The 23002-nt window shown below is 36.0% G+C and overlaps 6 protein-coding genes across 8 annotated transcripts in view; 3 read left to right on the top strand and 3 right to left on the bottom strand.

Moving 5' to 3' along the window:
* Positions 1–490: 490 nt before the first annotated feature.
* On the bottom strand, positions 491–8961 carry LOC143359816 (mediator of RNA polymerase II transcription subunit 15-like). The gene is made up of 12 exons (XM_076798089.1): positions 8798–8961; positions 8522–8609; positions 8300–8351; positions 8010–8204; positions 2689–2948; positions 2129–2287; positions 1924–2042; positions 1754–1836; positions 1510–1671; positions 1145–1430; positions 960–1062; positions 491–883 (listed from the first exon to the last, which is right to left on the bottom strand). Exons 1-12 carry the CDS (start codon positions 8857–8859, stop codon positions 554–556), a joined length of 1899 nt encoding a protein of 632 aa, XP_076654204.1. The 5' UTR covers positions 8860–8961; the 3' UTR covers positions 491–553.
* On the bottom strand, positions 3275–4907 carry LOC143359818 (uncharacterized). The gene has a single exon (XM_076798093.1). It carries the CDS (start codon positions 4475–4477, stop codon positions 3512–3514), a length of 966 nt encoding a protein of 321 aa, XP_076654208.1. The 5' UTR covers positions 4478–4907; the 3' UTR covers positions 3275–3511.
* Positions 8962–9122: 161 nt separating the features above from the next.
* LOC143359819 (deubiquitinase OTUD6B) lies at positions 9123–11307 on the top strand. Its single transcript, XM_076798094.1, has 4 exons — positions 9123–9500; positions 9693–10104; positions 10194–10413; positions 10495–11307. Exons 1-4 carry the CDS (start codon positions 9431–9433, stop codon positions 10678–10680), a joined length of 888 nt encoding a protein of 295 aa, XP_076654209.1. The 5' UTR covers positions 9123–9430; the 3' UTR covers positions 10681–11307.
* Positions 11308–11315: 8 nt separating this feature from the next.
* Positions 11316–14228, bottom strand: Lysrs (Lysyl-tRNA synthetase). 2 transcript variants are annotated; one of them, XM_076798092.1, is made up of 8 exons: positions 14098–14228; positions 13474–13618; positions 12935–13384; positions 12610–12855; positions 12107–12529; positions 11833–12026; positions 11599–11761; positions 11316–11529 (listed from the first exon to the last, which is right to left on the bottom strand). In XM_076798092.1, the coding sequence occupies exons 1-8, from the start codon at positions 14130–14132 to the stop codon at positions 11419–11421; spliced, it is 1767 nt and encodes a 588-aa protein (XP_076654207.1). In that variant the 5' UTR covers positions 14133–14228; the 3' UTR covers positions 11316–11418. The 2 variants fall into 2 exon arrangements, with proteins under 2 accessions (XP_076654207.1, XP_076654206.1); XM_076798091.1 differs by lacking the exon at positions 14098–14228 and adding an exon at positions 13698–14030.
* A 266-nt stretch (positions 14229–14494) lies between these two features.
* LOC143359820 (cysteine-rich secretory protein 3) overlaps positions 14495–23002 on the top strand; it is a 122120-nt gene continuing 113612 nt past the window's right edge. The window contains exon 1 of the mRNA XM_076798097.1: positions 14495–14592. The gene's annotated coding sequence lies outside the window, so the exon portion shown is untranslated. The remainder of the gene's footprint in view (positions 14593–23002) is intronic.
* On the top strand, positions 15434–18113 carry Dnaaf6 (Dynein axonemal assembly factor 6). 2 transcript variants are annotated; one of them, XM_076798099.1, is made up of 3 exons: positions 15434–15541; positions 17474–17601; positions 17743–18113. In XM_076798099.1, exons 2-3 carry the CDS (start codon positions 17531–17533, stop codon positions 17870–17872), a joined length of 201 nt encoding a protein of 66 aa, XP_076654214.1. In that variant the 5' UTR covers positions 15434–15541; positions 17474–17530; the 3' UTR covers positions 17873–18113. The 2 variants fall into 2 exon arrangements, with proteins under 2 accessions (XP_076654214.1, XP_076654213.1); XM_076798098.1 differs by lacking the exon at positions 15434–15541 and having other exon boundaries at positions 17329–17601.

The raw sequence follows: 23002 nt of genomic DNA, 5'->3' as shown, positions 1-23002 counted from the left end.
CTTTTAGCATGGAATAGAACCTGGCCAACTTTTAGTATAGAAGAGAACCTTGGCAACTTTTAGCATGGAACAGAACCTGGGCAACTTTTCAGCGTGGAACAGAAGACACATCATGTCCGGGCACGGCTGTCCGCACGGCTACGGGCAAGTGACTCAACGGAGCGGGGGTAGGTCGTAGCACAGCCGTAGCTGGCCACGCAGCTGTGCCAATACGTGTGACAAATACATGCAGCCTCGCCCGCATGGGTGTGGCTTCGTGCCTGCAGAAACCTATTCATTTTCGCCAAAAATGACAATTACATTTCGTGTTCAGCATGTCAAAACAAATAGAATGACGTATGTCGCGTGTCGAAAGGAGGAGGGAGGGGGGGATCCTTAAGTCTTACCCAAGATAAATTGGTATTACGTTTAAGTACAAAAGGTACATGAAAATCGAAGAGAAAAGAAATCGAGATGTTTCGCCAAGGAAGAGTTAAATAGATAATGAATGCGGTGGCAATATGACATTTTATAATACTTTTAAATTTATAGAATAATTTACACGTAAAGTATACTATAAACCCATTAATACAGTGCTAGCAGTAACGGGTGTTTGTGAAGGTGCGCTAGCTTGTCTTACACTCATCTCCCAAGTGTCCAATAATTGAGACACAGAAAAACGACGAGGAAGTTTCGTTATACGCGCGTTCAAAGCCTTCTGCACAGCACAAAGGAATGTTGTAGCATATTCGTGAGGTGCCATCACACAACGTGGTGGTGTTAGTGGGTAATCTGCTGGAACTGTAACTGATACTGGTGGTACACATGGAAGATGGCGATCGTCTAGCCAGCATATTAGTTGAATACATTTAGATCCGTTTTGTTGTGCTGGATCAAGACTGACCTGGATGCAGTTTCAAATACATAATATAAGTATAGTAATGAAGTTACACAATACAATATAGAAGTAGATAAATTACCTTAAATCGCTGATCTAGCCGAGCTATTTCTCCCTGTAATACATCTGGAATTTCACTAGGAAATTCTTCTATTTTCTGTTTCTTTAGTGGTGGTGGTAGATTTCTATCTCCACAAAAACAAATTGAATTATTAGCATCTCAAAAGAAAAAGATAAGATAGTGGCATAGTTTTGAATATTACATACTTAATTTCTGGACTAAATAAAGCTTCCAAGCATGGACCGAAGGTTCGTTGTAGCGTGTGATTTACCACTGGGCTTTGAAGATGTGTGCTTACCGCCTCCAAAAGCGGACTAAAGAAGTGGTGTTCTTTAAGTGCCGCTGGAGGAGGTCCAACACTTGCATCGCTACGTTTAAAATCTACTTTCTCAAGAACTGCCTCACACTTTAGCAGTGTGTCCATTGGCATGCGTTTGCTAGGATTTGATAGGATTTCTAGAAGTTTCTTCATCTTACTTAATTTATCGACATCTGAGAAAAAGATTCATAGAGTTCGTGATATGCGTATACAGAGCAACAATTTTACCAAGACAACATTTAAAGCACTTACTTCCTTCGTTACCCATTTTTGCAATCATTCTTCGTAAAGGTTCAATATATTTGCTCAATTGCCTAACTTTATCCCTGTACGCTTGATCTTCCTGCTGTGGACTTGGAGTAGCACCCACACCTCCAGGAGTGTTCAAAGAACTGCTAGGCGATGGTGCCATACCTAGATCAATGTACACCATGTATTATTTTTATTCATTCGTCTACAATTGCAAATTTGATTGCAAAAAATCATTTTAACATACCAACAGATCTATTTTGACCTGCCATTATAGGATGTTGAGGACTTGGTGATGGAACTAACGCTGGAGATGCCACCATTTGATTACTATAACACATATTTTGTATTGCCTAATGTTTTAGAAGATTTATGTATTTACTAATATACGTGTAAAAAGTGTTTCAGAGTAATAACCTTGATGGTGCACCTAAACCAGCTGGACTTGGAGCCGATGGAGATGGACTTTGCCGTAAAAATTGATTTGCTGCAATGTTCCTAGGGCCTGGAAATCCAGTATTTATCATTTCACCAGGCTAAAAATGATAACGCATATAAATGTTTCAATCAATGCGTATAGCATTTTTAATAATCTAGAAATATGTATATTTCACTAAGATACCTTTCTTTGCATGTGATTCAGTTGTTGCTGCATTTGACCAGGGCCTAATTGGCCCGGGGCAATTTGATTCATCTGCTGTGACATACTAGTTTGAATTCCACTTATAGATCCACCAATCTGATTACCAATTTGATTGGATAATTGATTTTGCATTTGTGTCTAAAAGAGAAACTCATTGCTTATCTGCACATTTATCATAGAAAATAAAAATGCCCAGAATGTTTTGTAATTTATGGGACTCGTTTTAGTGATGCGAGCTGTCACTTTTTTGTATTCCAGTGATGATCAATAACAAATTAGAATTGCAAACATTGTTCCACCAGACTGGGTACAATGTTGAATAAATTACAGATGTATCTCAACATTGTTAACTATAATATTATACTTTGTCAAATGCAATGGTTATTTGCATACTATAAACATCATTATGTGCTACATATAAACATATAAAATTTCACTAAAATCAAAATTTGCAGATTGAGTGGATTTCTTGTTAGTGAAAGCAAAACATTCATACATGAACCGTTTTCTCAATATTCCTGTTTTAGACAGGTACGTACTTGCATGTTTTGTTGCATTTGTCCAGCAGCGATTGGCCCCATTTGATTGGTGACAACTTGATTCATTTGTTGAGGCATGTTTCCTTGTCCCATTGGATTCATTTGTGTTAACATTGAATTATTCTGCATTGTCTGAATTGGACCCATATGACTCATTGGTCCAGTGGCTTGAGCAGACATCATGCTCATACCTGGCATTTTACTCTGCATACTTTGCATGGCCATAGGTTGTCCAGGACGTTGATTTAAGCTTTGTAATACTGACAAAAATAAGGAACAGAAACAGAATTGCTGTAGACACATTCAGAGCAACGTTATCTCCTAAAATTGATTTGTACACAACACTTTTGTATGTTTAAAGATTATAATTTTATATTAATAATCATACATTTCTCCGACTGAAAATTCACCCATTTTCTCTTTTCAGATACTTAGAAGCATTTGGTATCTTTCTGTTTGCGTTGTCAAATATATTGCTTTCAAATGTAACAGTATAAACGAAACATAATTTGTTGATTTGAAGTTTTATGAATCTATTTCTGAGGAGCATAGTATGAGGGTTAATGTGTACTAAATAATACATTGACTACATTATGTAGATAAGTGTATATTATTTAAATTTTTACATAATATTTTAATTCACAATAATCTTACAACAAAAATGTTAATTATAATAATGTAAATAACAATATACATATAATAAACGTACGTACAAAGAAGTATAAAATAAGTATAAACAAAAAATATTCTCTTTTTTTTATAAGTATAAATGCAAAGTAACAGTAAAACATAAACGTTAATGTAATTTTAATATACTTTGAATTTATAATTCATTTTCCGTCGATGTTAATACGTTTTTGGAACTCTCAGTATGAGAAGAAATTTCCCCATTCATAAATATATCAAATGCCTCCATTAAATTAAAATTAAAAAATATATCCAACTTTCTTTCCAGTTTCCTTATACATATTTTCCTTTCTTTTACCGATACATTGCATCCATGTACATACTCATATGTAAGATTAGCAACATGTAAATTGTCATCTAATTCTAGCTCTACAATTATAACATCTTCACGGCTAATTTTCTCTAAGCCTATAGGCCAACCATTTTCTTTTAATATTACTTTTAGATTGGTTAGAGATTCATTCATTTCAAAGTCTAAATCTTTGTATGTCTCTTTCGTTTCGTCCATCAATTTACATATGTATAATAGTTTCCTTGTATAGACTTCTAATAAACTTTTCCATTTACGCACTAGTTCAAGTACTTTTATTCCAGTTGGATTATAAGTACCTTTTTTAAATTTATTATAAATATTTACTGTGTTTGGTACTCTACTATGTCCTAAACTGATATACCATTTGCGTAATAGTTTTATATATGAAAACGTTATTTTAAATTTGATGCCTGGAATATGAATGTCATTAGTGACAGGCTTATAAATGTAAGACACTTTATTATCTCTTAGATCAACTGCAATGCCACATTGCTCTTTGATTTCCTTTGCAAAATTTGTGTGTTTACGTAAATCTTGCTTCCATAATTGATGTAATAATTCTTCATCGTTCCTGCGCTTAATGTGTCGTAGGAATTCAGTATGAGTTGGTGATTGCAGTAATTTTTTATATGTACCTGAGTTATCTGAATCATAATAAGGTTCACTACTAAAAGAACTGTCATATTGCGAGTAATACATGTTTGTCAACCTTTTCATGTTGGTAAATTTGTCGACAACTCTGTTACAGAAATTCGGGATAACTTGTAAGGTGTAGCAGATCGCCTTCATTCAGCGTCGTATCAAAATATTTATATACATATGTATATTCCTATCTTCCTGTAGCGCGATCAATTGCGAGTGTGACGGCCTCCACAACAGGGCCATCAAAACAAATGAATTAAAGATTCTCGCAAGTACTTAATTCGCCAACGATTATATATCTATACAGGCTGTCCCAAAAATGTTGTACCTCTTTGAAAGGGTTGATTCCTGAGATCATTTGAAGTAACTTTTTCCTTTGCAAAAATGTTCTCGTGCAGTTTCATTAAGAAGTTATTAACTTACTAGCGGGCGGTTTCTGGCCCGGCCAATGCTAACGCCACGCTCAACGGGACCTGTTGTCAAGCCTGAATCCGTCCGCTGTCTACAAGCCTAGCGTTTAGAGGTCACTGGAGCTACCCACACCACCCGGGGGGTATACCCCGCGAGGGGCCGAGAAGCTCGAGAGCCGCCGCCGTCGCCGAGACGAGTCTAACGTAACAGCATGATCAGGTAAACAATCGGTGTGAGACCAGAAGACCACTACTAATTTTCCGTTAATATAATTGTAGAGGAAAGTAACTTTCATCGCTCATTACACAAGTAAATATCATCGGAATTATATCAAATTTGGTTTCATTTTAATCAGAAAAATGCCACGAATACGTTGGTGGAAGTCTCATAAAAAAAAAAAAATTGAAAAATGAAAAATAAAAAATAAAGAAGTTTTTTAATTGGATTAGTAGTGGTCTTCTGGTCTTACACCGATATACCCGACCGTGTTATATTACAATCCTCGGCGGCGACGGCTCTTGAGCTTCGCTGTCCGTTTCTACGTGCAACATTGTATCAGAGAAAGACATTTTCTCAGCCTTCTTGTCCCTATCCGTTTATATGTCACAGGTTTAGGACATATATAGACGGACAGTGTCATCTACGTTTCGAGTGTGCACTGTGTACTCATTTCAAATGTAACGTTCGGCGAGAACCACAGATTTCGTCTAAATGTGCCTCGCCAGTTCCGACTCATATCGGAAATTCACTGTGATTCCTTAACAAAGCCGAAAAGCGGAAAACATTTTCGCAAAGGAAAAAGTTACTTCAAGGAAGTACAACATTTTTGGGACACCCTGTACATATACAGAAAACGAAAATACAAGGTCCGCTATGTAGCCTTTCCGGCGAATCTAAATAGTAGATTATGGTCGAAACGATTCCTTTTCGTTTGATTGAAACAATTTCAATTAACCGCCTGAATTGATGGCCTCATCGCGATGATCCTCATCACCGTGGTCAGATGGGCTTGTATTCCCCTCAAAATGCTTCCCTCTCTGACACTAAATGTGGCTCGATTCTCCTCGTAGTGGGAATAACGTGACGACACGTATCCCCTCGTGCCATTGATATTGTCATGTCGTACTAGAGCATTTTCTAGAGAAAACTCCATGTATGTATGTATGTATGTATGTTGTATATATAAATATAGATATTAGTTCGTAGCACGCTCGTCTTGACGTATCGTTCTGGACTCTTCCGGTACTTTCCTGCCAACAACACCTCGAATATCCCATCACTGTGCACAGTCTGTACCAGTCTGTACCAGTGTTGCCAGATTAAAACTTGTGTCCCCATTCTAACTTCCCCTTCTACGAACGGTATTCCTCCACGTTTCCGCTACGGCCCGGTCACTGGCGGGGGAGGGTAACTTTTTCCCCTCGATTCGTGCTCCCTTCCCTCATCTGGCGACACTGGTCTGTACGGATCTTATGTCTGCGGTCGTACGCCTCTGATGATACAACGAGAAATTCTGATATATCTAGCAGAAGCTACCGTATTGTACACAAATATTTTGCAATGTAATTTTTTTAATAGTTATTCTTTTACTTTCACGATCTGATCTTCATGATCTTATCTTCATATCTGCATGTCCTTTATCTTATCCAGTGCAATAGACACTAATAGAAATATTACATTATTCGTTAAATATATCATAAAAATTTCATAAAAATAATGGGATTGTATTTCGTGAAGTAAAGCATACTTTCTCCTCAACATTCACCGATTGCAACTGATAATGCTACAAGAGGATAGAGTTAGAAGTGTAATGTTATAGAGAAAAATCTAAAAACTTTGTCTAACAAGTTTACGTCAATAGCTTTTTTTACTGCATTAAGAGACTGCAAGTAAATTTTACATATTTTAATTAAGAGTTACTTTATAAACAAATTTTATGTTTTTACTGAATTCGAATAATTTATACTATATATAAGTTACTTATATCTATGTTACTTTTCTCTCTTCACAGTATGTTTATAAGGTTTCCTTTAATAGAGTTATTAATTGATTTGGTTATAAACAAAACACAAACTCAATAACAATGCACTTTGTCTATTGTTACACGGGACAAGGGATAAAGCACGTAACAGAAACAAACCACTTCGATTACTGCACAAATAATGATTTTAACAAAAAATGTTTCAGGTAAAAGTTGAATGGTTTTGTGGGAGGCATTATGTGATGAGTTTTGTTTTATGGGGGTGTATAGAGGAAATATGAAGGTAAAATTTGTTTTTTAAATGGAATGATATATTTTCTATTAGTTCAGATAATCTAACTCATAATTCTGTTTAAAAGAATATTAACCTGCTAATATGAAGAAATTATTACTGAAATTATTACACTCAAAGTATTACTGTCAGAGTTGTCACAGCAGTTCCAGTTATGCTACTTCGAATAATTCCAGTTAAAATATCTTCTGAACTAATGATTTCTTCATATTAGCAGGTTAATACTTTTTTTAAACAGAATTATGAGTGAGATCGTCTAAACTTATAGAAAATGTATGATTCCATTTAAAAACCAAATCAGACCTTCATGTGTTCTCTATACACCCCCATTGAACAAAAGTCATCGCATAACGTCCCCCACGAGACCATTCAACTTTTGCCTGAAACATTTTTCACTGAAATCATTATTTATGTAGTAATCAAAGTGGTTCCAGTTACATGCTCCATCCTATATCTATTATTATTCATGTTTAAAAACACAGAACATCTGTTGTTATAAAATGACAGCGTAATAATTTTGATCTTTGTAAAAAAATTAAGTTGACATTTAACCAAAAAATTATGAAAACCATTTCCAAAATAGAGCATCAGCCAAGGAGAGACTAAACTAATATATCAATGTCCAAGACAGTTCACTTGTACATAGAAAGGTCCTTTTTTATTTCTCCACTGAAGGAATAATAAAAAAATAAAAGACAATTCTAAGTTATCTAAAATGACTATGAAAAATTGGCATATTATACATCAATGAATTTGTGACAAAATGAGCTACATCTAGTTAAACAAAATTGCATAGTTCCATTGAAATAATCAAAAGACAGCTCAACCTATCAGAGACACCACCGTGTAGACAAGATAGTGTTCAAGCACGTCATAAAATGTTCTCCTTGCAACATAGTAACTTCTATGTAACCTCGTAGTATGTTATAAATATAGATTCTTAATAATTGATAAATTTTCTCGTAGAAGAATACTTTTATTCAAAAAGTACTCACAATTTGTAGCTGTATTTGCAGGCGGTTGTGGAATTATTCCCTGAGGATTAGGGCCTGGTCCGTTAATGTTAATCATTTGATTATTGCCGGTTCCTTGACGTGCCAGTGTTTGCAATGCTCCAATTGGATCGGGCATTCCTTGATTTCCAGAACCTGCTGCACCTGGTGCAGTAGCTCCTGCACCTTTCTTCGAGTCTAAAATAGAATAGCAACGTACAAAGTAAATTAAGAATATTTAAATTTCATGTATACAATACGTATACACACATATATAAATATATATATATTACTTAGTTCTCTGACATGTAGAATCAGTCTGGCTACAAAACCTAAATATTCTTCCTGAAATAAAGAAAAATTTCACAATAATTAATTACTGTAATGTTTCAAATAAATTAAAAACATGAATTTAGTACTTGTCATTATATAGAAGTTATGACCATTTATGAACAGTTCACAAAATTAAACGTAATATTAACAATTTACTGACATTAACGAAAATTATAACAAACCTTGGTTTTTGCCTTTTGGAAAACATGATTTTCCATATCAATACTATTTCTTGTAATGGGCATTCCAGACATCTGTACAGCTTCATCTCTGTGTAGAAAATATTTAGTAAATATACATATAAACTTATTTATTCGCGCACAGGATTTCTTGATTTTCGTAGAAAAAATTCTACACTGCAGAATTCTTTTGTTGTTCTATTCTTTAACACACACTATTAGAATCGTGTCGATCAAAATATTTCATCGTTTAAGATATTTAAATGTATGCCAACTTACATTTTTGCTATTACACTTTGTCTAAAGCTTTGTGTTCTCCAAGAATTTTCGTCTGTTGCCATTTTTATTATTTAATAATTAAGTAAATAATTAAAAGAATCACAGAAGTTTCTTTTATCAGGGCAGCTTGTTAACGACACTGAGCGTCTTTGTAGTAAACTACATATATGTATGTAAGTACGCTTTTCGGAGCGTCGTATACATACATAGATGTATGTAAAGATATTTATAAATAGCCTCTTTAATCACGTTTCTATGAGATCGATAGCTACATTATTCCATCTATATGGTAGACACGTCGTTCAGAGCATTAGTACCAGTTATAGTAGATGCCGATTGTGTACTCAAAACGTTCTATAAAAATATGAAAAACAAACTCGAAACGTTAAAAATATTTAATTAATCAATTCAATGTTATTAAAATCGTGTAACCGTTCTTTAAGATATAGTCGATAATTCTTAGATATTCGGCTTAAGTCCCAAGTAGAGAGTTCAAGCTTTACCAGGCTTTACCTAATATCACATCGAAACTGATCGAAACTGGGGGTTGATTCATGAAAATGCAGTGAAAATGCAGTGCTCTTCTTCTTAACCTTAAAATAAATGTCTGCTTAAGTAACCTCTAAGTTCAAAATGACTGAGTTAATGTTAACGCAGGAAGAAATGATACAAAAGCATAAAAAAGAACGGAAAGACCTGCAAGGTAATTAAACTAGATAATTGTTGGTTCGTATGTTTTGTATTTAATTTATGTTGCTGCATTGATAAACTGTACCGCTTCAAATATTGCTTTTACATTATGATTGGCATTTATGCCATTCATATATTTAAAAGTTCTGTATGACATACCTTTCGCATTATAAACTCATTTTCTTCTGAACATTTTAAATCTTAGCACAAATACAAAATTTGAAAAAGTCAATTTGTAAGAGAGACAAAAAGAAGAAGAAAGAGATCACCGAGGAAATAAATCAACTAGAAGAAGCTTTAGACAAAAAGCAAGAAGAGGAATTGGCTAGATGGAAAGTAGAGCATCTGAATATTAATAATACGGAAGATGAAGAAACCGAAAATAATAGTAACCGAGAAATAGACGAGAAACATATTGAGCAATCAACGCACAGAATCTCAAAGGCACAGAAAAGAAGAGATAAAAAAGCGAATGCAGAAAAAGAACGTAATCAAAGAATAATAGAACAGGAAGCTTTGAATGTATTTGGTAAAAGAAATATCGAATTACAAACCATCAAGAAAATTCTTTCCGAACGGGGTCTAATGATTTATGAAATTCCAAGCGATGGTCATTGGTAAACTACTTACTCGTAATTCATTCTCTATCGATTGCAAATACTTGTGTAAACACTTATTTATTAATATTACATCATTATTCTTACAGTTTGTATAATGCCATTGCACATCAACTGAAGATTGTAGGGGAAGCACCATTAAGTTTTCATGAGTTAAGATTAAAAACTGCTATATATTTGAAAGAAAATATGAATGAATTTTTACCATTCATTTCTAATCCAGAGTCTGATGACCTTCTATCGACAGAACAGTACGAAAGATATTGTAATAATGTGGCTGATACAAGTGCTTGGGGTGGTGCAGTTGAGGTTAGTCATGTACACATGCACACGTGCAATAAATTTGTAAAGATCGATATATATGTACTTAATCACTTTTCTCTGAAATAGTTACAAGTTCTTTCGCACGTGTTGAAATGTCCAATCGAAGTAATTCAAGCATCGGGCACACCGTACATTATTGGAGATGGCTACACTAATGGTAAAAAGATAATACTGACTTATCACCGTCATATGTACGAATTGGGTGCACATTACAATTCTGTCACAAAATATGTTCAAGAAGAAGAAAGCTGATGAAGATATATAGTTTCCTTATTACTGTTTGTAATAAGAAATTGAAGTATGTAATTTCATAATACATTTTACTAAGATGATATGTACAAACCATTTAAAGAGCTGCCACAATTCAAGTGTCCGGGAAACATATCAAACTCAAATTAATATTTCAACGTTTCTCTGGTAACTTAAATATTGACTATTATTTTAGAAAATAGTAGCGACTATTATAGTAAATAATATTTATGAAGGTAACTCGACATCATAGGTCTTCCTTTGAGTTTTCTTTGTAAACGGTTATACTATCTTTGTAAAAATTCGATTTATTTATTACTTAAATATTTGACAATACGAAGAAGCTGCCAGTGAACTGCAAGTACATAACGTTCAGTACTTGTTGTTTTCAAAGTTCTACTGTAAATATGTATTGATTTTTAATTATGGCTTACATATTTTATAATAAATGTTATTTTTCACTGAACTTTAGTAATTAAATATTTGAAGGAAACTTATCATAGCTGAAATGTCAAGATTGTATGTGTGAATATGTATTCATATTTTTCATGTGTGTTCTTAATAGATTTATACTATTTTGATGGTAACTAATATATTATACCAAGTATAAAATAAAGACTGTAAAACGTAGACGTGACTAGTTTCTAGAAGTATAATTTATTTATTTCTTTTTTCAGTTCATATTCAATATTAAAAGACTGATACATAAATTAAGATTACAAGTATAAGATCTTATTCGTTTCATGTATGTACGTTAGTTTCTTTATTCTCATTTGTCATTTTATCATCGTCTTGAACATCTTTGTTCTTATTTGGATCATCTGGTTTCATTTGTGGAAATAGCAGCACTTCCTGAAATTATGTTATAGATGTATTGCTATAATCTTCCAAATTTTTATTCAATTTATTGCAAATAATTACCTTGATGTTATTGGAATTCGTAAAGAACATAGTAAGTCTATCTATACCCATTCCCCAACCAGCAGTTGGTGGTAAACCATATTCTAAAGCAGTACAAAAGTTTTCGTCAATTAATTGTGCTTCGTCGTCTCCAGCTGCTTTGTCCTTGGCTTGTTCCTCGAACCTGTATACGTACAAACGTATATGAATGATAAAAATTGTTAACTTGAAAGATTAAAACAGAATCGCATTTACCTTTCTCTTTGCACCATGGGATCGTTTAATTCTGTATATGCGTTGCAAACCTCTTTCTTCATAATAAATAATTCATAGCGCTCTGTAAGGCCTTTCTCAGAACGATGCCATTTTGCTAGCGGAGACATAATCTGAGGATGGTCTAAAATGAATGTAGGGTTGATACACGTTTCCTCTATAAATTCACCCACGAGCTATTAAGAACATACTGTTTTAGTAAATGCGTACATACATAATAATGCATGTTAATAATTTTGAATTTCTAGAGGTATACCTTGTCTAACAGTCTGGCAGTTGTTCTGGGTGGAGGACACTCTATTTCATGTTTAACACAGAGTTCGCTAAGCATTTGATTTGTTTCTGGAGTATTCAGTTGATCCGCAGGAGGAAATTTAATCTTTAATACTTCTTCCAAAGTTTTAATCATGGGGACACGTCTAAAAGGTGGAGTAAAATCAATTTCTACCGCTTCTCCTTCTGGTCCTTCCGGGTGGTATGTTACTTTATAGCTGCCATGTATGGTTTTCACCATTCCAGATATCATATCTTCTGTAATAGACATTAGGTCGTTGTAATCCGCATAAGCCATGTAAAATTCACAAGTAGTAAATTCTGGGTTATGCGTTAAATCTATTCCTTCGTTCCTGAATTGTCTTCCAATTTCATATACTCTATCAAGTCCACCGACGACTAACATCTAAAAGTAAAACATGTACTTAATCGGAACGGTTCTAATATGTAACAGATAATTACAACCATCCCAAAAGTATGCATTACTTTAAGATATAATTCTGGAGCAATGCGCATATACAAATCCATATTTAATTCATTGTGATGAGTGACAAACGGCTTTGCTGTAGCTCCACCGGCAATCATATTCATCATTGGTGTTTCAACTTCCAAAAATCCGAGTTCATCGAGAAATTTACGAACGTATGCGATGATTTTTGCTCGCACATGGAACGTTTTCCTTACTTTGTCATTTAATATCAAATCTAAATAGCGCTGTCGGAATCTTGTTTCCTAATTATTGAAAAATCATGTGATTATATATTCTATACCGTACGCGTACCAGAATGCAAATTTTATAAGTCACATGTACCTTATCTTTCAATCCAAAATAAAGGTTTGGCAACATATGCAAACACGGACTTAAAAGTGTAATACTATGTGGCATGATGGAGAATTCACCTTTCTTGGTTTTACCAGGATTACCAATAATGCCAATAATATCACCTCTTCTAATTTTAGAAGTATCTTTTATAAATTGTTCTGCATTGGCGTACTGTCTTGCATTGGCCATAACTTGTATTTTGACCCCTTCTCCTCTCAGGTCATAGAAAATAAGTTTAACACCAGATTCCCTAATTGCATGTACACGACCAGCAACGCTATGCACTTCATTTTCTAATACTTCTCCATCTTTCAAGTTATTGCTAAACTTTTCGATAAAATGTTCCAATGACATTGACACATGAAATTTGTGTGGGTATGGATTTTCGTTAGTACTTTTGAGGTGGTTGACTGCGTTGGTCCTAAGTTTAATATATTCCTATAAAACGAACATTATAAATGTAATTGAAAATAAAAATATAATCCAACTATTTGTTGTATTTTATTTCATAATTAATAGTTACGTACATTTGGACTAATTTCCTCTTCCTTAATATCGTTAGTCTCTCGAGATTTAGGTTTGTTTACTGTTGTCGTTGAAGCAGATGCTTTGGCTAGACTCTCTGCTTTTTCTTGCAATTTTTGTTGTGCCTTCAAACGTCTTTTCAATTCACTGCAATCATGATAGTAACGTGTGAATGTTTTTCTTATTCGCATAAACAGGTGGAAGGTCCTGTTGAAGTTGTACGCACTTCGTATAAAAACGGCGTACAATTATTGGATGCAATTTTGTTGACTTTGCATGAGAGATTACCGGCTGTACCATGCCAACAAAAGTTTTGGTTATGTTATGCAGCATAGTTAATTACGAGAACTTTCCCTATTATAACAACAATATATGTACGCGTATGTGTACAGCAATTGTTCAGAATCATACGTTTTTACAAGATATCTCTGAATTTACATTTAAAAACTGTATATCAACGCAGGCAGTTGCCCATGGAACAACGTGGGTGGCGAGATCATGACATCGGTTACTGTCCTTTATAGGTTATGTTACAACTATAGATACAGATAAGAAGTAATCTGGCATAGATTCAATATAAGAAACATGTGAATTTAATTTTCCGTCAGTAACGCTATTTTACTCACTTTTTTGATAATATTTCATCTGCTGAATCCGCCATATTGGTAAACTTCTGTAGAAAGGATTCTCCTGTGTTTTGTACAGTTGGCGAACCTGTAACGCACTTTCGTGTGTCAAGTTACACAGCAAACTCTTCCTTCGCGCGACATTTTAATTTCAAATTAACTTGTCAGTTTAATACTTCTGCTTGATGTTTTTGTTAGTGTGATTACGGTACGTACAATGTCCTAAACTACGTGCAAAAATAATGATTCTTTTCTAATTATATAGGTTGTCATAAGCAAAACATTTCAAATGCAGTATCTTGGCAACCATAACTGTTGACACGTACGGTATAGAGATTAATCGCTTCAGTTATTTTACAAAAAGCTATTTTCGAAAAAGCATGGACAGCTATTTGGGGTACCATGAATTAAAGGCGCTGCAAGATTTAATTAATCCAACACAAGATAACTCGGACAGTGAAGATGATTTACCGCAGGCTGGTGCACAGAAATGTGGTGAGTCGAAAATTTAAAATCACAAGTTTTGCATGTGCATCGTAAATGAAATCGCTATAAAGAATATTAGATTTCATGGAATGGATTATTATTCTACATCGTTTTTTATATTGTACACGTAGAAACATGTGTATGTAAGTAGATATACATATGTAGTTGTCATCGCACATTTGTATACATATATATGCAGGGTGGTCTATTATAAACGATATGAACAGAGGAAGAAATTCTTGAAGAGTGAATAAAAAATAGAATAAGTCTAGATTGCAGGGTAAATGACAGGCTAAACCGTGCAATTTTGCAATGGATTCGTTAAGATTTCTTATTTGCCTAATGCATCGATTAAATTTACTTTTTTAGGGTTAATCAATCGGCAGATTTTTTTGGAAAAGATATTCATTGAATTTTCTCGAAAACAAAGCCTCGCATGAAAAAAAACTTTATTCTACTTTTACGACTTATTTTTGAAATGTAGAATCAACCCCTTTTTGGTTGTATCACCGGTTACCGATCTTGGATCTTTACCGACCTGATACGTGAACGATTCCTAAACGATTCCTTAGGTGGCTTTGTGTGTAATTCGAAGTAAACACACTTGACTCCATATGGTCACAATCTAGGAATGATTTTGAGAACCGAAAATAACTGTTTGTTTCGAGTCCTGGCTACACGATCTTGTTATTTTTCACTTTCAAGTAAAAAGGTAGAAGGTATGTAGTAGGTGTTACGGATAGTCGATGTTTTTAAGGACCTGGCGATATCGGGGCTGAAAATACTGCGTCCAAGCAACACGTCGGGCCGCATGCACCGCTCAAAGGAAAGACTGATGATATTTGGCATCCGTCTGAGGCAGATGCCACACAGAATTCCGAAAGCTATGATCCGAGGGAAGTGCCGGAATATCAGATGAAATTTAAGCAGGCGGTAACGCCGGAGGATGTCTTCTTAGGTGTTAGTATTATTATTATCATTATTATTATTATTATTATTATTATTATTATTATTATTATTATTATTATTATTATTATTATTATTATTATTATTATTATTATTATTATTATTATTATTATTATTATTATTATTATTATTATTATTATTATTATTATTATTATTATTATTATTATTATTATTATTATTATTATTATTATTATTATTATTATTATTATTATTATTATTATTATTAATAATAGAACGACACGTGTAATTGCTAGAATCAAATTGGTTCGCTGTTCAAGACCAGCAAGACGCTTCTTTCGACTCTATTTTCCGTTTGATTTTGCCACTGTAATGTTCTTCTTAGATTTTCGAAAAAATCCACCGTCGTCCAAATAGGGTTTGGTTTAGCTCCATAGTATGTAGTGTCTTTTATCGACATCATTTCCCAGCAACAGATACGTACATCCAAAAGGATCAGTCCGGATCCGTGTTTGCAGCTGTAACATTTAATATGTAGGATCTTCACTGGCTGGAACATTGATGTTTTACGAAGTCACTATATTCGTTCCTCCGAGAATGTGCATCTTATTATTTCAACAGAGATAGAAGCAAACTTTAGCGAGCTAAGAAAATATTTTATTAGTTCCTAATTGCGCGTTGTACCGGCGTTACGTGAATGCTTTGTCAGAAATAGCTATACCTATTAGCACAAAATCACCTGCTTCCGTTAACCATCATGCACTCTTTGTGTCAATGTAACGTAAAATGGATATTTAAATTTTTCTTTCGCTCGTTCGTTTCTTTTTTTTTTTTAATTTCTGAAACCTCTGTGAAGGTTTATTTCATCACACGATTAACCTCATCACAGATTTCTAGCTTCTATAATTCTATGCGCTTGTATTACAGAAATTCTAAATGAATTTTATGTGATTTTGACATATTATTATCCATATTCGTTTATTTGGCATGATTCGTACCAATGGAACATACAAGGGTTAAGCATGATCAAATAGTAGTTCGAGATATTTGAATGAGTAACATCTAATGCAACATCTATTTAGTAACAGTATATACTATAATAATAGACGGATTATATTATATCAGCAACGGTATTTAAACTCTGGCTTGCCACTATATATATATATGGCTTGATAATGAATCAACGTGATTAATACCGTTAGATGTTCGCAGGTCATTAGCGATTGGAATGCAGCGTTATGTATGGTATGATACAACGCACAGAGTATTATTCACTATTTTCTAATACCCAGTGATTATGCACGGGTTATTAATAATCGATTGCTGTAACGTTGCCTTGCTTCTTGGCAATTTCATTTCTGGTATTCAAATGGTATACATCAGTCTTCGTTCAACTACAGGCAATTGACCATTATTTTTGCATTTCAATGTCAGTGCATACAGGCTGTTTCCGAAAAAGTGTTTGCGCTTCCCTCCCCAGCGTCAGATTCCCCTCAAGCGAATCTCTGCGCCAGGAGAATATGTGACAGCGGTTGGCTAACAGGTGCAAAGAGTCGCTAGAGGAGAGTCGAGCCACATTCGGTGGTAGAGGGGGAAGGATTTAGCGGGGAATACTGACGCATCGTCCGGTGAATACACATCGGCTAGCGATTCTCACCGCGAGTTGTTACAACTTCCAACAGCTCCCAGTGGTGGGGATTGTGGTGGCTACATAGTATCCCGGAGTGGGGAAATACAAAATGGGAAATTGGAAAAATAGAGCGCGCGCACAAGCTAAATTTTTTGCTTTGCATTTTCGGTATAGCGTTGTGCAACGAGCGAGCTAACCGTACCGTACCGTACCTAACACAAAACGCTTGTACTCCCTTGATTTTCCTCGCTCACCGGACGGCTTCGGCACGTCATAGTAATACATTATCGAGAATCAAAGTGTTAATGGTTTCTAATGGAGGACATGTTGAATTAGATCGGCTTCAAAACGCCAGGCACAGCATCCTGCGAGTGGCTGTCCGTGTTTGTGAAGATGCCGCAGGAGTCGCGGGACAAAGTCGAGCTTACCGTGGAGTCCGAGGCGATCGACGTGCGCAGCCCAAGGTGAGAGAACCATGGAGGCGAGAATTTATCGGCGATTCCGCCAAGTTTCATTGCTTTGACTTCGGGACGGGCCGGAATTTCTTTGACAATTTTACGAGGCTGTAAATCTGCCGGGGCGTAAAGCTAGTCACGATTTTCCAGATATCGGCTGCACCTTGCGACGCCGCATCCGGTTGATCCTTGCACCTCGTCCGCCAAATGGCACAGCGACACTTCCACCTTGGAAGTTACGTTGAAACTTGTGCGCGAGCTGGACGGTGTAAATTTTTAATCGTCTGTTCCTTAACCAACTCTCTCTCTCTCTCTCTCTCTCTCTCTCTCTCTCTCTCTCTCTGCGTGTGTGTGTGTGTTTGTGTCTGTGCACGCATGCAGTAGAACCTCGCTCGTTGCACGGAACGGGACCGCAAATGCGTGCAAAGATCGAGGTCGTGCGACGAAAGAGGTTCAACCAATCACACTGATTCGTACATCGATTTTCTTTCGATTCTACATTGCTAGCACAAGTTGTTCAAAGTTCTGAAACCGATGGTGAGGATTGCGCCAATATGCAGCGTTCTCTGCGATAAACGAGGTTGCAACCATCGAGGGTAGCCTAGTCGGTACATTTGTACGTTTGCGATTCGAGCTTTCCTCAAATTGGGGATCATTTGTCAACCTTTTAACTTCTTTGTTCTACTTTAACCCACGGATGACGGATGATCCGGGATAAGCGTGAGAGATGAGCCGTTTTGATCCGTAGCAAACTGTTCATTGCACGTATGTAAGTGGCAAAGAAGAATCAATATCTTCTTGTTGCGTTCACATTTTTATCGCTTTCGTGGAACTGTATTCGTAATAATGACAGAATTAGGACGTTTATCGATCTTCAATTGCATCGTAATATGTACAAATGATTATACAAAGCTTAGTTGAAAACCAAAATATCATAGAAAGGAGAACAATTTAAATATGTTTCACAGGGTAATATTGGTCCAAACAAAAATAGATTGTTTTACTTATAAATTCGTTGACTATGTTGGTGTATAATTTCCAAACTAGTGGTTTTAAAGCATAAGACTGGGGATATTGCCCATAGACCCATAGTGTTGACACAAAATGATTCCGATCGGTTGCACCCGTAAAGTTAGGTTCATGTGGTGAAACGTGAAGTGGCTGAACGCTGTTCGTCAGAAGGCGAATCAGGGGAAGAAAATGCGAGTAGCAGAGAAGGAAAGTCACTGTAAACGAATGCAGACATTGCAGCTCGTTTCAAACTGTTGGGAAACGTGCACGTGCACTTCACCAAATTGCTCGATTCTTGACGGATCGAGTCAATTGCCAATCGTACTCGACGCAAACCATGGAGAACAGGGTTAGAAGTCGAATCTCGAGGTTTTATGCTCCTATCCCATCAATCATCCCTTTGTAAAGTCTAGTCGAAATACGTTCACTGTATTTCGATATTTTCACTATCGATGTGTACACGTTGTTGGCCAAACAATGTTCCGGTAATTTGTTCGGAAGTTCAAAACAAGTTATTGACCATAACACAACCTTATCGGCGCGATAGAATTTCGCGAACATTTTGTAGACAATTTTCTACGGTGTGCGTCTTTGTTATCCCTATTCTACTGATAAGTTACGTTACAGTAAAAAGTTGTTTTATCAAAGTTATTTAAATCTTACAAACTGTTCTTTCGTGCCAGAAGCGATAAAAGAACTCTTGAACTCTTTCATACATTTTTTTTCACAATGCGTTGCCTTTGAAAACATCAAAATAATTTTTAAACTTGCTCCTATTTGTTTATTACATAATAAAGTTGATACATATATATATATACCTTTTTTTTAAATATAACAGAGTAATAATATATATACATATATAGAAAATTAGAGTATTTAATTTTTAACGAGGGGTCTGAACGAAGCAGTCGACTTCGTCACGTTTTTCTATTATTCATTCGAATTATAAATTAAGCGTGGCCGATCGGGGCTTTCATTTGAAAGCGTAATTGTTATCCGTGAAATGGGGGACGTCCATCGCGCGTCCAGTCAATTTCCCCCGGAAATTTGGACGTTTCGAGAACTTCGGTACAGACCTCCCTCAGCGTGTCGACCCGAATGATCCGACGGTGACATATTGCGTAATGCAGTCCAGCAACACATTGCGATGCACGAAGAGGGATGCAGAACGCTGCGCGGGGACGCCCCGCCACGCCTCTTGTCCTCGTGTCCTCGATACAACGAGAACGATTCTTTCGCGCGAATCGATCGTAGAAACTGCATTCGAAAATCCAAGTTCGCGCTTCTCTATGCGTTCTCCGCTACATTCTATCTGTTCCGAATAAACTGGAATCAGTGAGAACTTTAACGCGTCAATTGTCGCACCAGCCACATATAGCTGACATATGATTTGTCAAATTTTTTAACCAGTTTCTTCATCACTACTAAACAATTTTAACATTATAATCGGATGGATGGATTTTTATGGAAAATATAATTTTTCAAAGACAATTGTAGGAAACGGCAAAATTAAATAGAAATGAATTTCTTCATTGGATAATTTGAATAAGCGGCGTATCAGCATTCTGAAATTTGTCTAATTTCTTTACAGTTTTGTATTTCACCTATTCATTTTCTGAAACCAAGTCTAATTACAATATTGGATTGGATCTAACAAAATACAAAATACATACGGTTAATGAAAGAAGATACGCGTTACATTTGCCCTGTTTAATGATCTTGTTTCTTTACGGTTGTCGACGAGTTTGTGAAATAGTTGAATCGTAAGAATTCTTTGATCGAAATGTTCAAAGCCTCGAATCATTTGTACCGCCTTTGTACATTGAAAAGGTTCACGGACTTTTCCGATTTCGATCTGACCGAGGGTTACGATACGCGTGTAGTCGTACGAGGACACGTAGCCGTTGAAATTTTCTGAGCCAGCATTTCAGAAGCCATTACGGTTTTCCCATTTCCTGAATGATATTCACGTGAAAGGGAGATGAAGGGAGATAAGAGAGGGAAAAGAATACACGCGAGCCTGGACTAGAGAAAGGATCGTAGTCATAGTTGTTGGAAGTAGGTACGAAAATAATTGGACGGACAGCTTTCAGAACGCATCTCTGTAATACGTCAGGCGAAATTGCAGCGCGAGATCAGAGGAGTCTTTAATCCATGGTTTACGAACGGAAATGCTTGAACCAGACAAAGACACTCGGTATATCGATGTAAGCTGACTCGGGATTTTATGCATTTATGATAGAAAATAAGTAGAACAAAGAAATTAAAAATGCTATTGTACTATGCTCATTTCGTGTACAATTACTAAACAAATAAATAAATTTCTATGTAGAATCGCTGCCTTTTTATGAATGCAGAACATTTTTATTTTACATTAAAAAACCCTCAGTCTACTGTTCCATATAACTCTCTAACTATGCACAATAAAACAAAATATGGTTCAATCGAATGCTATTCAGTTTAATGAAAGGTACGCAATAACATAAAAATCAATACTACTTCCCATTTAAAAATATGTTCGAAGACCCCCCCCCCCCCCTCCCCCAGTCACCCACAAAAAATTCAACATATATTGAAATATTAGCACTCCTTAAACATTTAATGTAAAAAAAAAAATAATAACAAAGTCCCCGCGGTAGACGGGATAATTAACTGTATTTTTCTTAAAAAAAAAAAAAAACATATTTAATATAACGTAGTGGCAAATCTTTCTGCAGACAGAAAAAATGTTGTTATTGTTGCAGAGTGGTTTAACGATAGATTTTCTCCCAATATGGTATAATATGGTATTGGACGTCCTCTTAACGAGAACCCGATCCCTTCTTTATTAATGCCGCGTGACCGCGATGATCGCTGCCACGATAACATACATAGTTGATAACGCGATGCTGCTCGCGACAGCGTGGCGTTTACCGGCAATACTTATAGCCGACGATCGTGTTTGATGTGTGCTGATAATGTGCAGCGATGCGTGACATTCGGGTAATTATAAGTCTTGTTACGAGGATGGGAACTGGTCCCGCGTAATAGAACTGGTGAAGTCGTGACAACAAATTTAACGGCGCCATTCCCGCCGCGGCGCGGCAACTTGTCTTGGGAAATTAATAATGTTGCGGTTGCCTTTTAACGAAGGCTCTCAGCGTGGCTTTGCGAGGTCCCGTTACAAATGAAATATTCATCTTTTTGCATATTGCGACCCGACGAAACATCTATGTAATAGGTGTATCCCACCGAGTAATCTTTAATATATTGTACTCTAACGCACTGTCATCCATCGATGCCTGTACCCGTATATACCAGGCATTGTTTCCTTCGCGTTAATGTTTCTGCAATAGAGTCGAGTCCCGGAAAGCTTAATGGAACAGCTAAACAGTTCTTATTTGCAGACGATAATCACCGTTTTAACATCGAATAGCAGTAACACGGTGCATTAGATCGGTGAAAGATAAATCAACGGCAGGTATGATCAATTCACGGCTGGAACATTTCGATAAATTGTCGGACAGCCGCGTGGGATATTCTGAAATTGCTTTGACACATTTCCTATCGTTTGCCCGGAGCCTCCCGTGTGCTCCGAATCGATAAATTAACCGGCAGCCAGATAATACACACGGACAGACGTAACGCGTGCCAGCGTTGTTCGTCAACTCCACTCGTTGTTCCTGGTCAGTAATTCATCTATGTTAATCCCCTGTCAAGTTTGTACGAGTACTGCCTTTGAATCAACAATGTTTATCGGTGAATGCCAATACGAAGGTCACACGCATACTTTTTGCAGCGTTCGTAGGACGAACGAAACGTGATTGGTCCACAGTCTACGTTATCCTTTTATAAATACCATTATACATATAGGGGAAGGAACCCGATTACCGTGGGGGTACCAATTACTATGCCTACATTCGTCATACTTGTTTTTAAAGCATAACGAATATTAAAACAAAGATACTAAATTTGTTCAAGTTATAATACAGTTGCAGAAACTTGATCTCCATCTTCGTCCTCGTTGCAAAGTGCACGATATCTATTAAGAAAGTGGATCAGCAACATTGCGCGATGAAACAGTAGAAATCTTTTATGATTCGATGACATCATGGCACCGAGTAATGGCTAGAAAGATCAAATGCTGCGTTCATCGAAGGATGGATGTACACACCGGAGTGCGTATCAATGAATTTCGGTATAAAATTTGGAGAAAGCATTTTCAAGGTTCTACACTTTGAAAAACTAGAAAGAAAAATCGATTGTTGGACGAGTTACACGAGAATCCTTAAAGCGTGTAACCGCTTCCGTTTCATCTTCAAATCGGTCACGAATTTTCGCAATCGCAAAGTCGAACGAAAAGAGTGTCGCGGCCACGGAAAATTGAAAGGTGGCGAAGTCACGCGTCAATTTCGTTGCG

The sequence above is a fragment of the Halictus rubicundus genome, chromosome 12, assembly GCF_050948215.1.
Source record: "Halictus rubicundus isolate RS-2024b chromosome 12, iyHalRubi1_principal, whole genome shotgun sequence".
Taxonomy (NCBI): domain Eukaryota; kingdom Metazoa; phylum Arthropoda; class Insecta; order Hymenoptera; family Halictidae; genus Halictus; species Halictus rubicundus.
This window is presented reverse-complemented; position numbering and strand designations above follow the sequence as displayed.